Source organism: Calypte anna, chromosome 6, assembly GCF_003957555.1.
Source record: "Calypte anna isolate BGI_N300 chromosome 6, bCalAnn1_v1.p, whole genome shotgun sequence".
NCBI classification, from domain to species: domain Eukaryota; kingdom Metazoa; phylum Chordata; class Aves; order Apodiformes; family Trochilidae; genus Calypte; species Calypte anna.
In genome coordinates, this window is record NC_044252.1 from 16034265 (window position 1) to 16056070 (window position 21806).

The 21806-nt window shown below is 42.7% G+C and overlaps 1 protein-coding gene across 1 annotated transcript; it reads left to right on the forward strand.

Moving 5' to 3' along the window:
• Nucleotides 1-1411: 1411 nt before the first annotated feature.
• Nucleotides 1412-18190, forward strand: MINPP1 (multiple inositol-polyphosphate phosphatase 1). Its single transcript, XM_030453218.1, has 5 exons — nt 1412-2028; nt 2407-2595; nt 3488-3585; nt 4106-4239; nt 14529-18190. Exons 1-5 carry the CDS (start codon nt 1464-1466, stop codon nt 14926-14928), a joined length of 1386 nt encoding a protein of 461 aa, XP_030309078.1. The 5' UTR covers nt 1412-1463; the 3' UTR covers nt 14929-18190.
• The last annotated feature ends 3616 nt before the right edge of the window (nt 18191-21806 follow it).

Here is a 21806-nt window from a genome sequence, read left to right on the forward strand (position 1 = left end):
TTTTGATGAGGTGGGAGACAGGTAAGATACATACTTTCCAACAGAATTTCACTAGTAGACCAAATATATAACAAAAATCTATTTAGTCAATGAAAACTCTCAACTCTATAAACAATAGCCTGACTGTGTAGCCAGGGAATAAAGTACCTGAGCTTTCTGTGTTAAACATTGGTCTTCCCAGGATGTGCTGTGGGCCAAAAGATAAGCCCTTTTCTTGAGGCCTAGGATGTTTTTGTTAACCTCAAGCCTTTATTCTGCTGCAAATAGCTCAGTTTTCTTGGCTGCAAGCTAATACCTATTTAGTACTGTGGAATTTTTTGAAAACTGTCTCATCAGCACTGGAGATGTTGTACTTGCAGCACTGGGGGATGTTCTGCTTGCACTTTTGCCAAAGCTGTTTTATAACTGGCGTGTTCAGGCTTTTCCACAGGATGCCTCTTTTTATTCTTTGCTTTTCTAAGCCCTTCCAAGCCTTTCTAGATAGGTCATTACAATGCCATCATGCTGTGCTACCAGTGATATCAGCAGTGAGGATTATAACTGGTCAGGATGGCTCTCTGTTCACTGCTCCAGTGGCTGGATGCACCCCAGGCTGCTAACATCACATTCCCACTTGTTTCACTTTTCCACAGCCACGTATTTCCACCTGAACCCACTCCTGCTGGGGAGGAGGCAGGCTTAACCCATAAGCCATGTTAAAAGAACTATTGAGTCCCACAGCACCCTTGTTGCCCCCGGTGCCATCCCTGGCAGCAGTGTTCTACAGCCCCCTCTCATCCCAGTGCTTTGAGTAGAATTCCACAGACAAAAAGAGCTGAAAAACCCCTCCATGGCTCTGCTTGCACAGTGCATGGGCCACTGGGGAGAAGGGCAATGCAGCCCATGTTTGATGCCAAGCCTCGCTGAGCAGGAGCAAGGGGGGAATAAGATTCGATGTTTTAGCATTGCAAGGGGCCAGAAATGGGTCCAAAAGGCTTTTTTTTTTTCCCCACATGGGTACAGCCTGCAGGGTAGGTAGGCTGGTTTGAGGGGAGCTGCCACCTCAGCCGGGGCTGCCCCTCGTCTGGCAGGTGCCCTCCTAAGGCAGGGAATCGGGGGCATTAGTGTTGAGAGGAGCCACAAATAAATCAAAAAGGCTTTTTTTTCCCCCACACTTGGGTGAGTCCTGAGGTGAGATCCAAGCTGAGGGAAGCTGCTCTGTCCTGAAAGAGCCGACACCTTCCCCCCGCCGCAGGGGGGGCTGCTCCGCTATTCGGAAGTAGGCACAAGGAGGGAATTATGGACTTTAGTATAATGAGGAGCCGTAAATTGGTTTAAAAGCGGACTTTCTCACACGCCCCCACCCCAGCCTCCTCGCCTGGTTACGAAGCTCCCGGGTCGGGGCGCGGCTCCCGAGGCGAGGGGCAGGCGACAGAAGGCAGATCCGCTCCGCCCCTTCCTGCGGGAACCAGGCAGTTGCCGCCATGCCGCCCCGCAGGGCGCACGCTGCGGCGTTCGCGTCCGCCGCCCGCGTTCTGCTGCTGCTGCCGCCGCTGCTGGCGTTGGCGAGCGCGGGGTTGAGCGGCTACTTTGGCACCAAGTCTCGCTACGAGGAGGTGAACCCGCACCTGATGGAGGACCCGCTCTCCCTGGGTCCCTCCGCTACTGGTTCACGACTGCCCGCCGCCTGCGCGCCGCTGCAGCTCCGCGCCGTGCTCCGCCACGGCACCCGCTACCCCACGACCGGGCAGATCCGCCGCCTGGGCCAGCTACACGCCCGCCTCCTCCGCCGGCCCGCCGCCGACTGCCCCGCTTCGGCCGGGCTGGCCTCCTGGCAGATGTGGTATGAGGAGAGCCTCGACGGGCGGCTGGCGCCGCAAGGCCGGCGGGACATGGAGCACCTGGCCCGCAGGTTGGCCGCCCGCTTCCCCGCCCTCTTCGCCGCTCGCCGCCGCCTGTCGCTGGCCAGCAGCTCCAAGCACCGCTGCCTGCAGAGCGGTGCGGCCTTCCGACGCGGGCTCGGGCCTTCCCTCAGCCTCGGTGGAGACGGTAAGCCCAGACCCGCCCTCCTCCTCCTCCGAGGGACCCCGGGCGCTCCCTGAGCGGCTGAGGAACCCTCGCTCCCTCCCTGAGGGGCCCCTGCCACCTCTCCGAGGGGCTGAGAGACTTCTGCTCCTTCCCTGAGGGACCCCCAGCACTCCCTGAGGGGCTGAGGGAGCCTTGCGCTGCCCTTGGACCGAAGGAGGCCATGAGGCTTGTGTCTCCCAAGTCTGAGGGGGGCCCTGCACCCCACATCGCCCTCTAAAGAGACACCGTCCCGGCGAGGGGGCTGTCCCCGGGTGGGTGTCTGTGTGGCCGGGCCCTGGTACTACTGGGGACGGGGACGGTTCCCCGGGCTGAGTCCCTGAGGCCCGCGTTTGCTTTCAGAAGTCGAGGTTGAGGTTAACGATTCCTTGATGCGATTTTTCGATCACTGCGCCAAGTTTGTAGCCTTGGTGGAAGAGAACGAGGCGGCGATGTGCCAGGTGAATGCCTTCAAAGAGGGGCCGGAGATGAAGAAGGTCTTGGAGAAAGTAGCGAGTGCCCTGTGTTTGCCGGTGGAGGAGTTGAATGCAGGTAATAAATGTCTTTTACTATTGACTTTGGCTCCATGACTGGCTGGCAACGACTTCTGAGATGCCGTGTAGCTTTGCAGAATGCATAATTTAAAAGATGCTGTAAATTGGAGACACAGTCGCTAATGAAGTGCATAAGGCTGCAAATGTGTATTTGTGTTGCAGTAATGAACGATCATTTGTCAGTGGTCAGTAGAGAAGGATGCCTGAAAATATATTTCCTACAGATGAACTCAATTTTACCTTTGTTTGGAGGGATGTGAGCACGTTACTCTTTTAATTTTGCCTTGTCAAGCAGATGTAGGTTTTGTAAAACCTGTTACCACAACCTCAGGAGCAGGTGGACTGGTGTAGCTATATTGTAGCTTCCCATGTCCAGAACAGAAGTGCCAGGTTTCCCTGTGTGGTCAGATGCTGGGGGAGGCCTACCCCTCATAGCTGTTGCTGTAATTTCCATCATGTCCCTAAAGCCACAGTCTGCTGAAGTTGCAGACTGCTGTTCAAAGTCAACAACTAACACCAAGGTAGAGTAGTGGTAGTCAAAGACAGGCCCATGTCCAACAGACACAGCTTCCTTGAGCTGGTTCTTTTGTGATGATGAGGCTGACACCTGTAGCATGTACATCAACAGGCATGCAGCACTTGATGTGAAATGCTCCTCTTTTCCCCTTGTAGCAATGTGATGTGAAAAGCTTGCAGTCAACAATGTGGATTCTGAGTAAATTCTGTTAAAGAGCTTGGGTTTGGTGGTTGGCCTTTGGAAGGGGGATTATTTGTGTTATTACATTGTTTGCATTGCTAAATTTTAAGTACATTTTAGATGCAGATTGTGAGAAAGTTGCTACTTGTGTAGCAGTGTTTTATCTTTTGCTTCTTCATTTGATTTACTGCAGATCTTGTTCAAGTGGCTTTTCTCACCTGCTCCTATGAGTTGGCTATAAAAAATGTGACCTCTCCATGGTGTTTGCTTTTCACTGAAGAAGATGCCAGGGTAGGTGCTAAATGGAAGAGATATTTGAGAAACCTTCAAAGGATGCCTTAGTGTTCAGATACAGCTCCTTGGAGTCAAAAGTTCTAAGTTACCAGCCCCTCATTCTTCAACCTAATGAAGCACTTCTTTGATCTCCAAAGAGCTGTGGATTAATCAAGCAGCAAAGCTGAAATACCCTTCTTCATTCAGACTTAAATGCTTGAGCAGTCTTCATTTCTCCTTAAATTAATTGTTGTTTTTTATTTTTTTTCCCCTCTTGCCCTTAATTCAAGTAGTGCTTTTATTTCTCTAATATCTGAAATGTTTTGGACAGTTTTGTTTTGCTGATAATCCGGTAAAATGCCTTTATTCTAGGGTACAGCAAATGAGGCCTTCTGCTTCCTCTACATCCTTGCCATTCTGTTTTTTGTGTGTGTCAGTTGCTGAATTCCTGCAGTGTGTGTAGCATCATTGCTCCAAGCTGTGGGATTTTTATTTCCCCTCTGTGACCATAATAAAAACTTGTGAATTCTAACTTTAGGTGCTGGAATACCTGAATGACCTGAAGCAATACTGGAAGAGAGGATATGGCTATGACATCAATAGTCGCTCCAGCTGCATTTTGTTCCAGGATATTTTCCAGCAATTGGACAAAGCAGTGGAGGAGAGTAAAAGGTAAATAAAAAGGCTTTTGTGCTTTGGCTACAAACTCTCTGTGATCAGTCCTGAGTTGGATTTAATGTGAACAGAAGTACTTTGCTTCCAAACATAGCAATGTTAGGAGAGTTTGAGCTAGGAGAATTTTGGAGGAGAGAATTAATTTTTTAATACAGTGATGTTACTGCAAATAAGATACATTTGTTTCTTCTGTTGATGTTCTTGTGCCCACCTAGTGTATTTGCATCTTTTAACTTATTGGTCTACACGGGTCTTTAAGGGACAGTCAGCTGCTATGTTTGATAGTGGTTTTCTCTTCCTGTGCAGTTTGATAAGAGACCAGTGAGTTAAAACAATGAGCTTCCTGTTAAAATGTCAAAATGTCTGTGTTAAAAGTAGTTAGTGGTGAAAATGGATAGAAAGCATCTCCAGGATGCATTCTGTGATCTAGTTACTAAAGTATTTAATCATGGAAGTCTCTCTGCACTTGTTTGATTAGAGTCTCTTGCATTATTAAAGCTTTCTATTCAGATTCAAGGTTCTGAAATGTAATTACAGAAACATAGTTTTTCCAGATTGATCCGCACACATAGTGGCTCTAGACTAGAACAACCTGTTGCAGAATCTGAGAGTTCAGAGCTCTAACAGCAAACCAGCCTTGTAAGAAACCTGCTTTGTTGTAATTAGGAGCTTTAGATGATACACTGGTTACCCTGGGAGGGCAGGAGAAAGACACTTCTGAAATAGTTGTAAATGCCTTGGTTTGTTGCATGAAAGTCAGTGGTTTAGCTGTCAGTCTGAGAACAGTAAGATAGTTTGTTCCTGATCTTTCTGTTACAGCAGAGCTCTGGTTTGGGAACAGTGTAGCTGCAGGAAGATATTAGACCTGACAAGTAACTTGTTGGTAGACTGGAAGATAGAATAATCAGGTGTCTTCAAAGAACGATGGTCTGGTAAAGTGGTTTGTCTTCATCTATTGCCTTGATTTGACAAGACATATTGTGTCAGTGAAGAACAATAGCATTGGTACTCCATCCATGAGGTTGTGCAGACATCAGATACCTTTGTAATGTTATGCATGGAAGTGAGAAAGTAGAGACACTCAAAATTTGTCTATAAGATGTGCATGCAGGCTTTCCCAGCATTCAGCTGTGTATAAGATATCACTGTAAGTTAAATAATAATTTTTAAAAGTTGTAATTGACAGAATCTATATCTTTAGTTCTGATTTATTGAGAAGTAGGTCAGCAGTTCATAAATAACAAGATGAAGCAGGGGAAGAGCAGGTGTCTGAGGCAGCGTACTGAAAGACTGAGGTAATTTCATCCTGTCTTTCAGCTTTGGCTGCAGAAACTTAGTTGCAGTCTCTGGAGTTTCTGTGCTGTATTGCCCCCACAGAGGGAAGAGGGTAGTGAGATACTGCATGTGAGGAAAGGTCGGGGATCCTAACAATCTTGCCAAGCTGGAAGCTTGAGTGAGCAGGCTATTTACTCTGCAGCGTGCCAAGTGAGAACAGAAAGCTCCCGAAATTCTTAACCTGGCACCAGAGGAGTGTGTCACTCCATCCTGTGACGTGAGGTGGCAGTCTTAAAGCACTGAAGACTTCAGTGGAGTTTGAAGTGGGTAACCTTGCACTATTCAGTATATGTGGAATTCTGCCACTGCATTGGAACAGCTTGACATCTCTTGTCATCCCAAGGGCAGATCTGGGTGTATTTTTCATCTAGGGAGAGGCTCTTATCCCAAATCCCAGATAGTTTGAGAGCAGAGCTCAAATCAGGAAAGCATACAATTGGAAAATATGCCTCTGTTAGTAACTATAGAAAATATTTGGTTGGACTGAATGAAAATGAGAAACCTCGCTTTTGTTGTAGTCTTTTTTCCTCAACCTGGCAGTCTGCCTGCTCATCAATGTAGTTGTCTTATTACTTGCCTTGTTAAAGCTCACTTTTCTTCTGGGGAAAGTGTCTTCAGCTGCTTAGTCTATCCTTAAGAAAACAATGAAGGTGGTACTAAAGGCCAGTGGCTAATTAGTCCCAACTTCAATTTGCAGTGCAAAAGTTTTGGACATTTTTAGGATCTTTCATTTAATAAATCAATAGAATTAGTGGTTTGAACTAGCAAGGGTCCATTCTCTGGATGTCTCACTGTACAGGAAGATTGTTTTGAAAGGGATATTCACTATATAGATGTCCCCACCCAGACAGCTGATGGAAAGGTGTTGGAATACCTACCATTATGCAGGTACTTGGGTCTGATGTTGAATTTTTTTCTAGTTGTATTAGTGACCACATACTGTTAGCACACTTATGTGTGGACCCTATTCTTCTGCAGCCTTAGTAGGAATAAAGTATCAATGTTGAATAAAGGTTAATTCTTCAGGAGAAAAGCCTCTACTTCTTGAGACTTTACCACAGTCACAGTGGGTCTTTCAAGACCACATCCTTTCAGTACCTCCTTCCTGCTCTGTAAGGAAACGTGACCTATTTTTCCCTCCACCTAACATGGTGCTGATGGCAGGAATGACCTCGGACCTGATGGGTCCTCATGGACTGCCAGCTCAGCCCCATGGCTCACTTGACTGTTTGGGAGACTTTGTGCACTGAACTTGGGAGTAGAAAAGCCAAGCCCTACAGCTGCAGGAGGAAGTCCCTGCTGCTGGAGCACAGGTTATGGAGATATGTAGGAAAAATGTATGTAGAAGGGATAAAGATGTGCAGTGCTTTTCAGCCTCAGGCTGCTTTGGGATGCCCAGAGGGGCTTTACATCTGTAATCTAGAAGTGCTGTTGTGCCAACTGTGCATGTTGGTTTTTAGCAGTTAATGCAACACAAGGCAGCTAGTCTTTTAAAGAACCCCTTAACATCTACACACTTGGACAGGGATGGATTTGAAACTGGTTGTGTCACACTTTAAGGATATCTGCTATTCTTAAAAGCCATTTTGTACTTTTTTCCTCTAGCTTCAAATATTTAACAAGTCTGCCTTTCTTCCTTGTGAAAGAGTGTGGAACACTTGTTATTACTTGTACTCAATATTTATAATAAGTGGCTAATGACTGAAAATACTAACCTAGCTGCACATACAAATTGAAAAATATTTGGGAGTTTGCTTTGAGAGTAAGCAAATTAAAGTTATTTAAAAAAAGCAACTTACTTGAGTTTGAATGTAGTTCAAGATCAAGTAAGGGTGATCCCAGGCTAAGCCATATAGTGAACATCTTAATTTACCAATTTATTTGTAGCTTTTATTGTTTATTGTTCTGTTTAATTTGCCTTCAAATCAAGGTGACCTTTACAGGTCAGTTCACAACACAGTTGATAACCTTCCGGTATCATTTGCTACTATGCCCTAATTCTTTCTTTCAAAACCATCACTCAGCAGAATTTAGTATATTCTTGATTTTGGCTCAGCACAATGGTTCAACATTCAGCATCAGCATGGTTGATCTCTGAGGTTTGTTAGGAATGCGACAGGTGGGATCGTTGGAACTGCAGAAGCTCTGAAATGAAATACAGTGAGGCTTAGCTTTGAGAGAGAAGAGCTGTTACCTTTTAATCAGGGTCTTAGGTGAGTTTTGCATAGCCTTGTCAGCTTTACAAGTTTGCCTTTGCCATGAGCAAGCTCATGTATGTCCGTGTTGGAAAAGAAGAACATATTTATCAGGGGGTTTTTTGATACTTGAGGACTTCAAACTGACAGATTTTTACTTTTTTTCCCCCTCTTCCCACTGGTGGTAACAGCAACACCACTGTTAAGTATTACTGCTGCACTGAGTTCCACCACTGCTGTTACATCGTCTGATCTCTGCTGTTTCTTTTGTAGATTTAGGGTTCCTGTGTTACCATGGGGAGGTGGGAGGGATGGATAATTCATAGATGAAAATAGAGGTTTTTGAGTTCTGGCATTTGTACAGGGAGAAAAAGGACAGAACAGGATTTAAGCTTGCTTATTGAATTAAACTGACCTCCTTTGAAGTTGTTGGAGGGATTTTTACATGAGGTTTGAATATGACCTGGTTAAACTTTGCTGTAGGAAACCCCACTGCCTTCTGGGGTCTGGGTTATCTCTAGCTGAAAGTCATGTTGGTGCTTAGGAACTGAACTTTTTAAAAAAATAGGTTCACTTCCTCCATATCTGAAGTGGTATATCTGTAATCCTAGAAGTGTAGGAGCAATCTACTGTCAAAGATGGATGAGCTGATGCAGAAGATTAAGGGTTAATCCCAAATTTGCCAAGATTAAGAAGATCTAGAATTTGCCTGAATGATAAATCCCACCTCTGTGCTTCTCCACAGTGCTTTTTTTTTTTTCCATGGTGAGACTTAGCTTCCAGGGTTGTGCTAATGAATTGGTCAGTAACTTCTTCATTTCCAGCTGTGTCGGATTTACCTAGAGGGCTCACAGTGTGGGCAGTTTGGCATCTGACACATCTCTCTCATGAACCCTGCTCATGTTCTGCCAAGTCACAGTCACTTCTGCTTGTTTGGAAGTGCCCCATAAAATGAATGTGAAACCAATTGTCAGCCAATCACTTTCAGCCAAGCTCTTAATATTTTATGGTGAAGTTTTATGCAGTGTTTTTCATCTCTTTGAAGTCAGAAGTGAGGGTTTTTTTCAACTGATCAGTGTGCTTTTCCAAGTCATTTGCTACTAAATAAAAGAGAGGGGAGGAAAAGTGAATTGAAATACCATTAGCAGTTGCCAGAATATGATGTTGAGAGCATCAGTGCTTCTATGTGATGCTGAGTCATTAATAGATTGTAAAGAAGAGTGACTGTGAAAACCTCAGGCCTTTTGATTAACATTTTTATTAGCCAGTGTTACTCCCTTGAACTTCTCAGTGTTTTGTTGACTGCTTTGCACTCCTGTCTTTCTCAGAAATGTAGGGGCAGTAGTAACCTTTGCCTGTGTACATGCTCTGAAGAGGCAATCTTCCCTAGTTTCTTCATAGCAAAAAATATTATTGTTAATATTTTGACCTTGATGATGATTTTTATTGCTATTAGATGATATAAAACCACATATGAACTGGAGTCATGACCCCAGGGAATGCTTGAAGAGTCTTTAGAAATCGGATACGCAGTGCTGGTGAGAAACCAAGAATACCTTATTAGGGGCTTTTGAAAGCTCAGGATTGTATTGTAGAAGGAAATAGTTTAAATCCTTGTTAAAATAAAAAGGGGTGGCAGCTGTGAGTGGGAGAGCATTGTTTTGTTTCCCACAGTGAAAATGAGCACCTTGTTTACTCCTTTTGTCTTTTTTCTTTCCTTGTTCTTTAAAATTTCTCTGTCTATATGCTGTAATCTGTTTCCAGTTATGTCTTGCTGGGTTTTTACCTAAGAAGTTAAAATATTTTTGGGGATTTACATCAGTTTCAAAATACCTGCTAGTGTCAGCTGGAAGGTAAAACCAGCACTGATAGACAGAGCATGTATTTTTTTTCTTCTTAATATCTCTGAAACCTTTTTTTGGAGGGCCGGGGGGGTTGGGGGGAAGGTGTATTGTGTGTGAAATCCACTCCCTGTGGAGTGAATAATGCCTCTATCCCATATAACACTTGCTTTGAAGACTTCATCAGACTGCTTACATTCCTAGGTTCCTTTCTTAGTAAACTGTCAATAAGGACTACAACCTTAGGAAGTGGGTCTATGTATAAGGGCATGCAGCTGGAACAAAATGACAATGTGCCTACTTGCTAGAGGTGGGTGATTATCCCCTAAGAGTCCTTAAAGAACTTGAATGAAATGGAGTTGAAATAACAGCTGGTGAGTGTTGGTTTCAGCCAATAACCTTGTGGGGGCTGGCAGGTGTGATGATTTAAAAAAATTAAATGAAGGAAGCATGAGAAGGAAAGTCCCAGCAAGTGTATAATTAGTGTGATCTGGGGAAAAGTTATTATTTCCAGTCATCTTTCAACACCTTTATCAAAAGAAAGGAAGGAACCCAGGGTCAAGGGGTAAGGTCGTTTCATGGGGGAAAAAAAAATAGACAGGAAATGGAATGGTAGGAATTGCTGATTGATTTTTCCTAGCAGAGGCAGGTCAGCAGCAGAGATAGATCTGCAAGGATCTGGGCTGCTCAGCATGTTGTAAATAACTGGGGAAAAGGTGATAAGGTAAGTGGCATTGCAAATGCAGCACTTTTATTCAAGGTAAATAAGATAAATTGTTTCTGCTGGGAGGATTGTAAACAACTGGGCTTGAAAAGTGTGGATCTGTGAAGTAATGCATGTGGTAAAAGGTATGTTATCTGGTGGTAGAATCTAGGATAACTTTCTGCTCAGAAGCTGAATCATTACAGTTGTCTGGAAGTACCTCCAACTTCTGTGAGCTACCTAGAGAAGGTGTTATATGTGAATTAAGAAAATGGAGAGCATCACTGGGGCTTTGAGCAACCTCATCTAGGGGGATGTGTCTGCTGATGCAGAGAAGTTGCAACCTGATGGTCTCAAAGGGCCTTTTAAACCCAAAACAGTCTGTGATTCCATGATCATGGGTGCAGCATGGATTTATGATGTTGCTTACTGTCTTGAGTATTGTGCATTTCTGATACTCAGATTTAAAAAGATTTAGCTCATTTGGAAAAATTATGGAATGACTACAATAGGATTTCTCAACTTAGAATATTATTGTGAAGTTGTAAGCAGAAAGGATTAAATGTTATGTAGCATCTGCAAATTGAAAAGAGCAATGTGTGAGGCTGTGCATCTCCTTGCCACAAGATGTTGTGTGTGCTAGAAATGTACTTAGATTGAAGAGACTTGACAAAGGAAAGCTTCATAGAGAAGTCCTGCATTACACAGAGGCTTCATCTGACCCAGGAAATCTCTGAGCTGAAATGGTGGGAGGTCAAAGAAATATCTTTCTGTCTTCTGTAGGCATCTGGTTTTTTGCTGCTATTCCTATTTGTTGACTTGAGGAGAATGATGTGAAGGTGTCCTAAAACCTAAGAAGATTTCTGTGAAGGTGTGTGTGGAGGGAGAAGATATAAATGAGCTGTATAACTTAGAGGAGGGGACAAAGAATGGAGGGAGAAGGGAAGATAAAGTTGTGGAAGGATCCACAAGCATTTACTGTTTTAAAATGCAGAAATTAAAGGGGAGGGTCAGAAACCAAGGGGGGTAATGTAGGCAGAACCACTGACTCTGGGGAAGCTGGAGGAGGGAATATAGGGAATGTATACTGCCACGTGCAGCAAAGGCATGGGCAGAAAAAAATGTGTAACACCCTCCCTACAGAAGCTTTCTGTGGTTTTGTTCCATCTTGTGAACAGGAACAAAATTTTTTTGCCTAAGGGGAGTGTTAAGTTCATGTGTGTGCATACAAGCCTGAAGAGTAGCTTCAGGCTCACCAGGAAACAGAATGGTGTCTTTCAGACTGCACCAACACCATGGAGCTGGTAGGACAGAGCCCATACTGAATTCCTGCTTATCTGAACAAAGTTCAAATCTACAGGCAGGACCCGGCACTCGGCCTTGTTGAACCAATGGGATGAGGTTCAACAAGGCCAAGTGCCGGGTCCTGCACTTTGGCCACAACAACCCCATGGGGAGCTCCAGGCTGGGGACAGAGTGGCTGAGAGCAGCCAGAGAGGGACCTGGGAGTCTGGATTGACAGGAAGCTGAACATGAGCCAGAAGTGTGCCCAGGTGGCCAAGAAGGCCAATAGCATCCTGGCCTGTATCAGGAACAGTATGACCAACAGGTGCAGGGAAGTGATTCTGCCCCTGTACTCAGCCCTGATGAGGCCACACCTCGAGTACTGTGTCCAGTTCTGGGCCCCTCAGTTCAGGAAGGAGATTGAGGTCCTGGAGCGGGTCCAAAGGAAGGCAACTAGGCACAAGTCCTATGAGGTGAGGCTGAGGGAGCTGGGGGTGTTCAGTCTGGAGAAAAGGAGGCTCAGGGGAGACCTCATCGCTCTCTACAACTCCCTGAAAGGAGGTTGGAGCCAGGGGGGGGTTGGTCTCTTTTCCCAGGCAACTCTCAGCAAGACAAGAGGGCACGGTCTCAAGTTGTGCCAAGGGAAGTTTAGGTTGGATATTAGAAAGAATTTCTTTACTGAGAGGGTGATCAAGCATTGGAATGGGCTGCCCAGGGAAGTAGTGGATTCTCTGTCCCTGGAGATATTTAAAAAGAGACTGGATGTGGCACTCAGTGCCATGGTCTGGTAACCGCAGCAGTAGTGGATCAAGGGTTGGACTTGATGATCTCTGAGGTCCCTTCCAACCCAGCCAATTCTATGATTCTAAGCAAGTCCCTCAGTTAACCACTTTTCTTTGATTCAGACTTGAGCTTGAAGTGGAGAAAATGCCTCCTTTTCATGCTAATCTAGATGTGTTTTATCTGTAGGTGAACTTTACTGGAAGCTGGTGTGTTGCCATATGTCACCCCTTGTCTCATAAAAGCTAAACCTGTATTTACATGTGCATGAGTAAGTGACCTGTGCTTGAGTGCCACTTGGACACAGTCCCAAAAAGCCATCATCTTCTTGAGCAAGGGGCAGATTTTAGTCTTGGCAGATACTTCCTCATGCAGCAAGCCTGCTCTTATCTTCCCTTTTTTGAACAATGTGTAACCTTCTCTTGCACAAACTCTCTTCCTTTTAGACTTTGTTCATGATACGTATCGGTGGCTTAATTTGTTGGCCTGTGCACAAGGGAGTGAGGGAGTGTAATCTTCTTGTTGACTAGTTGGCATTATTAACAACTAGTAATAACAGTAGTCCTGCCTGTAATTTGGACTAATAAATTTCAGAGGGACAACAGTTTTCTTACAGTGATTGCATGGTTGTCTTCTGACTAAACTTCATTAAATGCTGATTTGTCCTCCAAACAGCTGAACTGTAATATATTTGATTAAATAAATATCAGCAGTAGTTTGCTCTCAAATTGTGATTCTTGTTCTGGGGCTATATACAAATAAAAGCATTGGTGGTCATAGAGGTAGGCATGAAATATTCCTTAATATTCTGCACTGGTGGTCATGTGCCAGGGGAGGAAAGCAGCTTGTGTGAATCAGTCATTTGTTTGCTTGTGCAGGGAATCATTTTGTTGTAGTTAGGTCAGACAGTAGTAGAGGTTTATTGTAGTTTCTTAATGTGACACTTAATTTTCATCTTCAAACTGAATTGCCACTTACCCTTTTACTACTACAGTTGAAGAAGGTTATCCTTAAATTTAGCAAAATTAATGCTGAAAACTTTTAAAACTTTCTAGTCCTGAAATAATTATAATGTGGAAGCTTCTCTTTGCCACACCTTGGATTAATTTAGGCAGAGGCTTATTGAAGAGGCTTTTACATATTCTGTGTCATTTGAGATACACAGATTAGCTAAAGAAAAAGGTTATGTTTTAATAAAAAAAATCATTGGTCTTTGTGAAGTAGATTATGTCCTGGATGATCTTGCTTAGTTGTTCCTTATGCTTACTCAGTTACTTTTTGCATCTGTCAGGGAACAACAACAACAAAAAAATTACTAACTCTGATCAATCCAAACAAATACAGCTCAGCATCAGGGAAAGACTGTTACATTTTAGCTGGGGGTTTGTATTAAAATAAATCTGTGTAACTTGCAAAAAAATGTATTTGATTTAAAGAAAAAATAATCTTGGAATTTTTTCAAAGGCAGCCCATGATGGGGTAATGGATTTATGTATCTGCAATGGGTATGTACTGTGGAAATAGCGACTTAGTTTGTGTCCTTGAGCTTCTTTCCCACATGCTGTCAGCAGAAGAGGATTCCATCACTTCTGATGAAGGGCTTGACTTGCTTTGTATGTGAACAAGGCTGTTCAGCTGGCTTGGGGGTTTACAGCCCCTCTTTCATGTTCCTGATTGGAGGAGGCAGTGTTATTTAAAATCTTACATTAACTATAATATGGTCACTGGATCTTCCCATACCTGGGAAGAGCACAATTGTCTGGGTTCTCATTAGGAGTCAGAGAGATGTACAGATTATATGAACAAGACACTGTTGATCTGTTTCCTGTGTTTGTTTACCATTTTTATATTAGGCTCTAGCTGTAGCTTATCTATGTTTAGCACAACTTCTTACATTTTATGTAAGAGCCAATACCTTACACTGGGACAAAATTCAGGAAGCTTGGATGCTTTAAAAAAACAAGCCTGTAATATCCTGAAATTCCCAAACAAGTTTTTATTAGGTGTTGGAGTAGAACAAGTTTGCAGACTACTTTCCTAAGCCTTGGGTGCTGACAGCTCTGCAACACGCTGGTATGTTTGTTTTAAAGCACAGGCTCTTGCTCATTGTTTGCATTTTTTTTTTTTTTTTTTTTTTTTTTTTTTTAGCTCAAAACCCATTTCTTCACCTTTGATTGTACAAGTTGGACATGCAGAGACACTTCAGCCTCTGCTTGCCCTCATGGGTTTCTTCAAAGATGAGGAGCCCCTCAGGGCAAACAATTACGTCAGACAAATGCATCGGAAATTCCGCAGTGGCCGCATTGTGCCTTACGCAGCCAACTTGGTGTTTGTGCTCTACCACTGTGATCAAGTGAAAACCTCTAAAGAAGAGTACCAAGTGCAGATGCTGTTGAATGAAAAAATGCTGGTGTTTCATCACTCAAATGAAACCATCTCTACTTACATGGACCTCAAGGACTATTACAAGGACATCCTGGAAAACTGCCACTTCAAAGAAGAGTGTGAATTACCAAAAGCTAATATTACTTCTGTTGATGAACTCTGAGGGAGTAAAACTGAGTGGGTGTTCTGGAAATTGATCTAGGTTCTGTTGGACATGTTATGAACAAGCACTTTCGATGACTGGCTGCTACAGTGTTGACTTCCTAAACTTGCAGATTTGATGAGTTGTCTCAGCTCAACATGCTGGTTATTTATTACTTGAGCAGAATTACAAAAACAAACTCTATAACAGGAATGTTGATGAGCATTTTTACAAATACGTGATGCAAGATTGTTTGTATGTATGAATAAGTAATCTCATTGGTCATTCCTTTTACAAATGTGCTGTAGTTGAATTTAAGAGCTGGAGCAAGTTCTGTGTTATCAGAATTGAAGGTGGCTGGGCTGATTAAGTATTGCTTTGTGCTGACTGTTTTGCCAAATGTTGTTTTCCTGTGACAGGCATGAAACAATTCAAACCTGGGAGCTTTTTTCCACTTTTTCTGAGCTTCTAGAAGAGAGGGCAGGTACATAGTCCTCCAGACCTGCCCAATGTGTACCTGGACAGCAGTATTCAAATGTGGCATGGGCATGCCACATTACTTGGGCATGTAAAAGAGGAGAAGCTGCAGTGTGTGTGCCTTACCTTTCTGAAAAGGTTTTAGGAGTTCAGATTCTTAAAGTCATCAATCCATCCTGCATAGCAAGTTAGCCCCCAGGGTAAATTATCTTTAAAAATAAGAAATAAAAAATTTAAAAATTGAGGGAATGGGAAGTAGCCACTCTTCCTTTAAGATGGTATGGGAGATGCAGCAGTTGTTCCCTGTATCCTTTTACTGTGATTCTGTGACAACATCAATTTTTTATGTTGGGTCTGGGCTCGGGCATTCATGGTAGACTCTACTATAGCTGTGAAAATCTTGGTCCTGTCCAAATGCTGGCAGTTTTTCTTGGCAGCTTTGGTTGGAAGGTACCTCTGGGAGTCTCCAGTCCAGCCTTGTGCTTGAAATGGGATTATTGCTAACCCTAAATCCATGCAGGGTTTGGGCTGTGTAAGCTCTCTGGCTGACACTTTTCTGCTAGCTTTAAGGCACCAACCCTGGAGTTGCTTATGTAGGCCTTATACCTTTGATGTGCCATCCTGTTCTAGAAATGAATTGTGTGCCAGTACTGGTGATCTTCTAAAGCAGCTGCACTTAGTGAACATAGGGTCACTTGCTGCTGAAAGCTGGAAGGTATTTTAGAGCTCTGCAACAGGGCAGAAAAAGGAAAAATTAAGATAATACTCCTGAAATGTCTGAAAAGCAGTGTCAGATAAAAACTCCTTCATTGCCCAGAAGGGAATGGCTGTGTGAATATGTTGTGCCAAAGCAAGTGAGGGTGTGGAGTCACAGTGCTGCTGGTAGCTCTTGAAGTAGATATTCACTCACACCCTGTGATGAGTGTTCCAGAGCTCACCCTGTAAAGTGAGGCATAGTTTGCTGGTCTGCTAGGGAGGGGTGAAAGGTTGGTGTAAGCAATTAAGTTAAACTTAGTTTATAATTGGTTTATTTTTCTTGAGGACTGGGACTTCTGTCAGGTTTTTTTTAATTATTAATACAGCTGGTATAAAAGCAATTAAGGTTTGCTTATTTGTAAGTTGAGGAGTAACCAAAAACTTGGTTTTTTACTGTTATACTCTGAATTAAGGGCTCTTCCCCTTGTTGAGACAGGAGTTCTTCTTTCATTAGAGACCATGGTTCTGATTACTGAAGGTACTGATTAAAACTGGTGGGTATTTCAGCATTGACATCTTGGTGGAATACTTACCTGTGTTAGCCCTTCAGATCGTTTTCTGAAGCTGGTGAAATGCTTAGGGAGGAGTACTTATGCTGAAACAAATGTAGGGCTATAGGTCAGGGTAACTGGTACTGACATATCAGACTTTTACTGCTGTATCAGCTTTGCATGCCTCCATGATCCTACTTTGAGACTAAGTCAACTGATTATAGTTACTGTGACAGAAGCCTCTTACAAACTTCATTGCAACATCTGAGGCAACCTACTAAGAAACAAACCTTTGTTTGAAGACATGTAAGTTTGGTAAATAGCAGGCACAAGGGTGAGAAAATCCACCTTTGAACAAACACTGTTTTCTGTGAGTCACTGATCCTGAGATGATTCACAATTTGAACAGGAGGGATGAAAGCCTTGAAGGTGACTGGAGGATTTCTGCTTGTCAGTTCACTGACACCGATTTTAAGACATTATGTTTGATAAAAGATACATCCTTCTTCCTAGTGGAGAAGGAATACTTTGCACTTGGCTGCTTTTTTATCGTGTGTCAGATGAGGTGGAAGAGCCAAAAAAAATTCTTTCTACCATGAAGCATCATTTACTTCTGCATCATCTGGCTGATTGCATGCTTAAATTGTGTCCAAAGGGCTTCAAGGGTGACTCTGTTTCCTATTTTGCCTTGGAGTACCTCCAGCATAATGGATGTCTCTTCAGTGGCTGTTAGCAATTAGCTGAAAAGGAAAATGTTCTGTTTGGGTTTTGGTCTTCAAGCATGCACTGACTCACTTCTGTGGCAGAATTAGAGGCTGAATGTGGGAACTTTGCACAGCTGTAGGTATAGAAGTCTGTGGACATGTAAGGGTTCTAGGCACTTGTTCACAGACATGACTGGTTCTTACCATTAGGGAGGCAACTTCAGTATGACCTTTTCTTTTACCAGTAAATAAACAATTTATTTAAGTATTAAAAAGGAAAATTAAAATGGATCAAAATGTTGACCTAAACTTGGACACCAGCTCTGTGAGCAGTGTTTGAACAGGCTGCTGTGTATCAAGGCATTGCAGATTACCACATCCTGAAAAAGTCCTGCAAGAAAAATAGTGTTTTCTCTTCCTTCATGTGGCTCTGTACAAAATGCCTCATCTCAGCCATTCATTGACATCTTTGCAACTTTTCTAAACTGGAATCTTTCATTAATGAAAAATAATAACAGTGTTCTTGGTTCCTGGTCTAAATATACTTGAAATGTGTTTTATTTTGTTAAATGTCTAAAGCTTCACTAATCTTTTCTGGCAAATTAATTTTTTTCTCCTTGCCAGTTCTGCTGCTGTCATTCTAGTTGGCATCAAGCTGTCAGATCACTGGACACAATGCAAATTTGTAATGTAATGGTTCTAACTGGATGAATTTTGAAAACTTCTTTTGGATTCTTAGTGCTGTGAAATAAAACTGCATACTTTTCTTCATCTCCTTTATAAGCAGTAATAATGACATGATCTTTAGTATCATAGCTGTGTTCTTTGAAATATATTTGGTTGTTAGTGCTTGCATTGGTGTGCCATTATTTTGTTGTCAAATTGCTTAGTAATTAATATAAAATGCCTTAAATAGGTTTTTACTCTGGCATTTTCAGGTGAGTTACTTCTTTTTCTCAGGAGTCCTGGTTTTAAAAACAGCAATTGTCTCCTGACAAGGATTTTGCAGCTATTACACACAGTCACAGAAATTTAGGGGTCCAACCCCCCTGCCAGAGCAGGGTCACCTACAGCAGGTCACATAGGAACATGTCCAGGTGGGTTTTGAATATCTGCAGCGAAGGAGACTCCACAACCTCCCTGGGCAGCCTGTGCCAGTGCTCTGTCACCCACGCAGTGAAGAAGTTTTTCCTCATTGTTATTTCCTTATATTTATGTGGAACCTCCTATGCTTCAGCTTCTACCTGTTGCCCTTTGACCTATCACTAGGCATAACTGAGAAGAATCTGGCTCTGTCCTCCTGACTCGTGCCCTTTACATATTTATAAACATTAATGAGGTCATCCCTCATTCTCCTCCAAGCTGAAGAGACCCAGCTCCCTCAGCCTTTCCCCATAAAGGGGATTTTCCACTCCTTTCATCATCTTGGAGGATCTGTGCTGGACTCTTTCAAGCAGTTCTCTGTCCTTTTGGAACTGAGGGGCCCAGAACTGGACACAATATTCCAGATGTGACCTCACCAGGGCAGAGTAGAGGGGGAGGAGAACCTCTCTCCACCTACTAACCACCCCCTTCTAATGCACCCCAGGATGCCATTGGCCTTCTTGGCCACAAGGACACATTGTTGGCTCATGGTCATCCTTCCATCCACCACCACCCCCAGGTCACTTTCCCCTGTGCTGCTCTCCAACAGCTCAGTCCCCAACCTATACTGGTACCTGGGATTGTTCTTTCCCAGATGCAAGACTTTACACTTGCCCTTGTGGTAATACATTAAATTTCTCCCTGCCCAACTCTCCAGCCTGTCCAGGTCCCTCTGAATGTTCTGGAAGTGTCCTGCATGTTGAAGTGGAGTGAGGGTTACATGGATGTTTTTTTGCAGAATCTGCTGCAGTACTATTTTTATAGAAAGTATCACTCACAATCAAGAGATTAACATTGTTGATTTGTTAAAGAATTATCATCAACATACATCATGCAATACTTTCTAATTGGTCATTTCTTGTAGGTATTTAGCAATAGAGCCTTGTTCTTGAGTATCCATTTAGCTACTCAGGTTGTTAATTCTCTGTAAATAACCTCTGTACAGGTTAATTTACCTGTAGGTAAAAATTAAGCTTTGCCTGCAGCATAGTTATGTGCTGAGGGTGCAGTGCTTTGGTAAGTGTGCAGAGACTGGGATGGTGTTGGTTTTGATCAAGGGCTGCTTCTTCATTTTCACAAGTATTAGTTTGTAAGACAACTTGAAATAGAAAATAATTGATGCTGGCTTAAAACAAACAAACAAAACCCCTCCAAACAATATAGTCAAAGTAGTGAAACATCTCTTAAAATTAAGATACCAAAACCACATATAACCTCATAGAGGAAGAACACCCCTCCCCCCCTTTTTTTTTTCCAAATATATAATATATTAAATAATTTTATTAGTTGTCCAACTTTTAAAAAGGAAGTCAGATGGTAATTTGCAGTTGCTGATAAGGGACTTTCAAATCTATCTGCATCATGAAGACTCTGCAACTCCTGTGTATCCAGTTCAGCCTCTGAGCACTGTTTTTCTGCCTGATTTCTCAGACTTTGTGGTCCAGTAAGTAGAAAACTATTTCTGAATTGCTTTGTTTCTGATGATAAAGTTTTTAAAGAAGGTTTTCATTGACTGTGAAATAGAGGTCTGGTACAGGTACCTGTTTGTAAAGGCTGTACAGCTTTTTTTCCCCTCCCTTATTTGCTTCCAAAAATAGAGAACGAAGATTACAGATAGATTAACCTTCATTTGCAGCCTTTTTTCCCCCAACTTTGATCAATGCTTTTAAGGGATATTTTTACTTAATAGAGACAGGGATATTAGGCTGACTGCATGTGGTCTTTATAGTGATAGATTTATTTTTACTGTTATGAACAATCGCTTGGGAAAGGGTTTTAAAGCATGTATTGATTTTCTTGAGTCTTTTGAAAGGTTTGAGCACACCTTTTACTGTGTTTAGTTAACAAAAGCAAATAATTAGTGTTCAAGGAAGGGATTATTGTTGAAGGACTAGGATGAAAGGAGTTAGCTGAATCATCAATTATTATTATTTATGGGTCAGAAAAGCTCTGCAGACTTTTCCACACTGGTGACCTATGGCTCCTAAATGCTTCACTGAATGTGATAACAAATCCTAAACCTCTTACAGAAACAGGAGGTGCCCAGCTGTTCCTGGGAGGTAAAGTATGTACCCCAGAAAGAGGAACCAGGTGGAATCAGGCTTAAGGTCCTTTAGCCTGGTGACCTCTGGCTTTTCGTTGGATTGGTACCTAGGAAAACAGAGGGATAGAGCAGATATTTCCATACATTCCTAATTACTGGCCATTTGTGGCTACAGGTTTGCTTTGAGTTAAGGAAAGTGGGATTGTGTTTAGCTTTACATATAGCTTTTTATGAATTTCTTCTCCATAGGGCTCTTCTGTTGCTTTCACTCTGATTATTTTTAGGCTTATTAGCTATAATTAAAGATAGCTTTTCTAGGATAATGTTGAAAAGACTTTTCTACATTATTCTAAAAATTAGAATCTTGACCTAAAGTACACCAAACCTGAAAGTTCACCAAAGTTTTCCTTAATATGGTTTCCTGTAGAAATGGTCATTTCTCTTAGTTGGTGGCAGTTTGTCTGGGAAAGTGCATAACAAATTACAGTATAACAAATTATATGTGTATAACAAACAGCACAGAGAAAATGTGCTGAAATTCAGTAGTGTAACATGGATTCTATGTCATCTCTCCTCGTGCAGGGGTAAAGACAACTGAATACAGGTGAAGAACAAAGGCAGTGAACATTACAGGGTTGTTTTCTGTACTGGATGAAAATGTGCTTGGTGCTAGAGAGCTCATGTGCAGAATTGCCCAGGGTCCAGAGACAGAGTGACAGGTAGAAGCTGTTCTCCTGCAGTGCTGGTTTTTGTTCAAGAGGATTAGGATCAACTTAGACTTTAAAATATTGTGACAGGAGCCAACTTTGCTACCTGCCTGTGTAAGTACCAAAAAGGCTGGGTTTCCTTGGCCCTTCCTTAACCTCTGCTGACTCTCCTTTGATCATGACTGCTTTTGTGACCAAAGAGACCAAGCTGTCTGTTTCATCCCTTACTCTCTGCTAACCTGCTTTTGGAAGAAGGCATATGAGGCTTTTAATTGCAGCAGTCTGTGGGGAAAGTAAGTGAAAAATGAGCCTTTGGGGTAATTTCAGGGACTGAGGAATCTTCCAGGAACTGAAATCTTTATTCCAGTACTGTAATGGGAATGAGGTAGGGATTTGGGCTGAAGTCTGTGATAGTGATAAGAAATCAAACAAGGCAAAGGCAATAGATCTATAGCAGAAAAGTACACACAATAAATAAAAATCTTTACTTCAATATGACACACCACAAAGAGACGTGAACCCTTGCATTGCTTCCAAAGAGATTTGTGAAGTCAATTGTTACTGATTCATTGTTCAA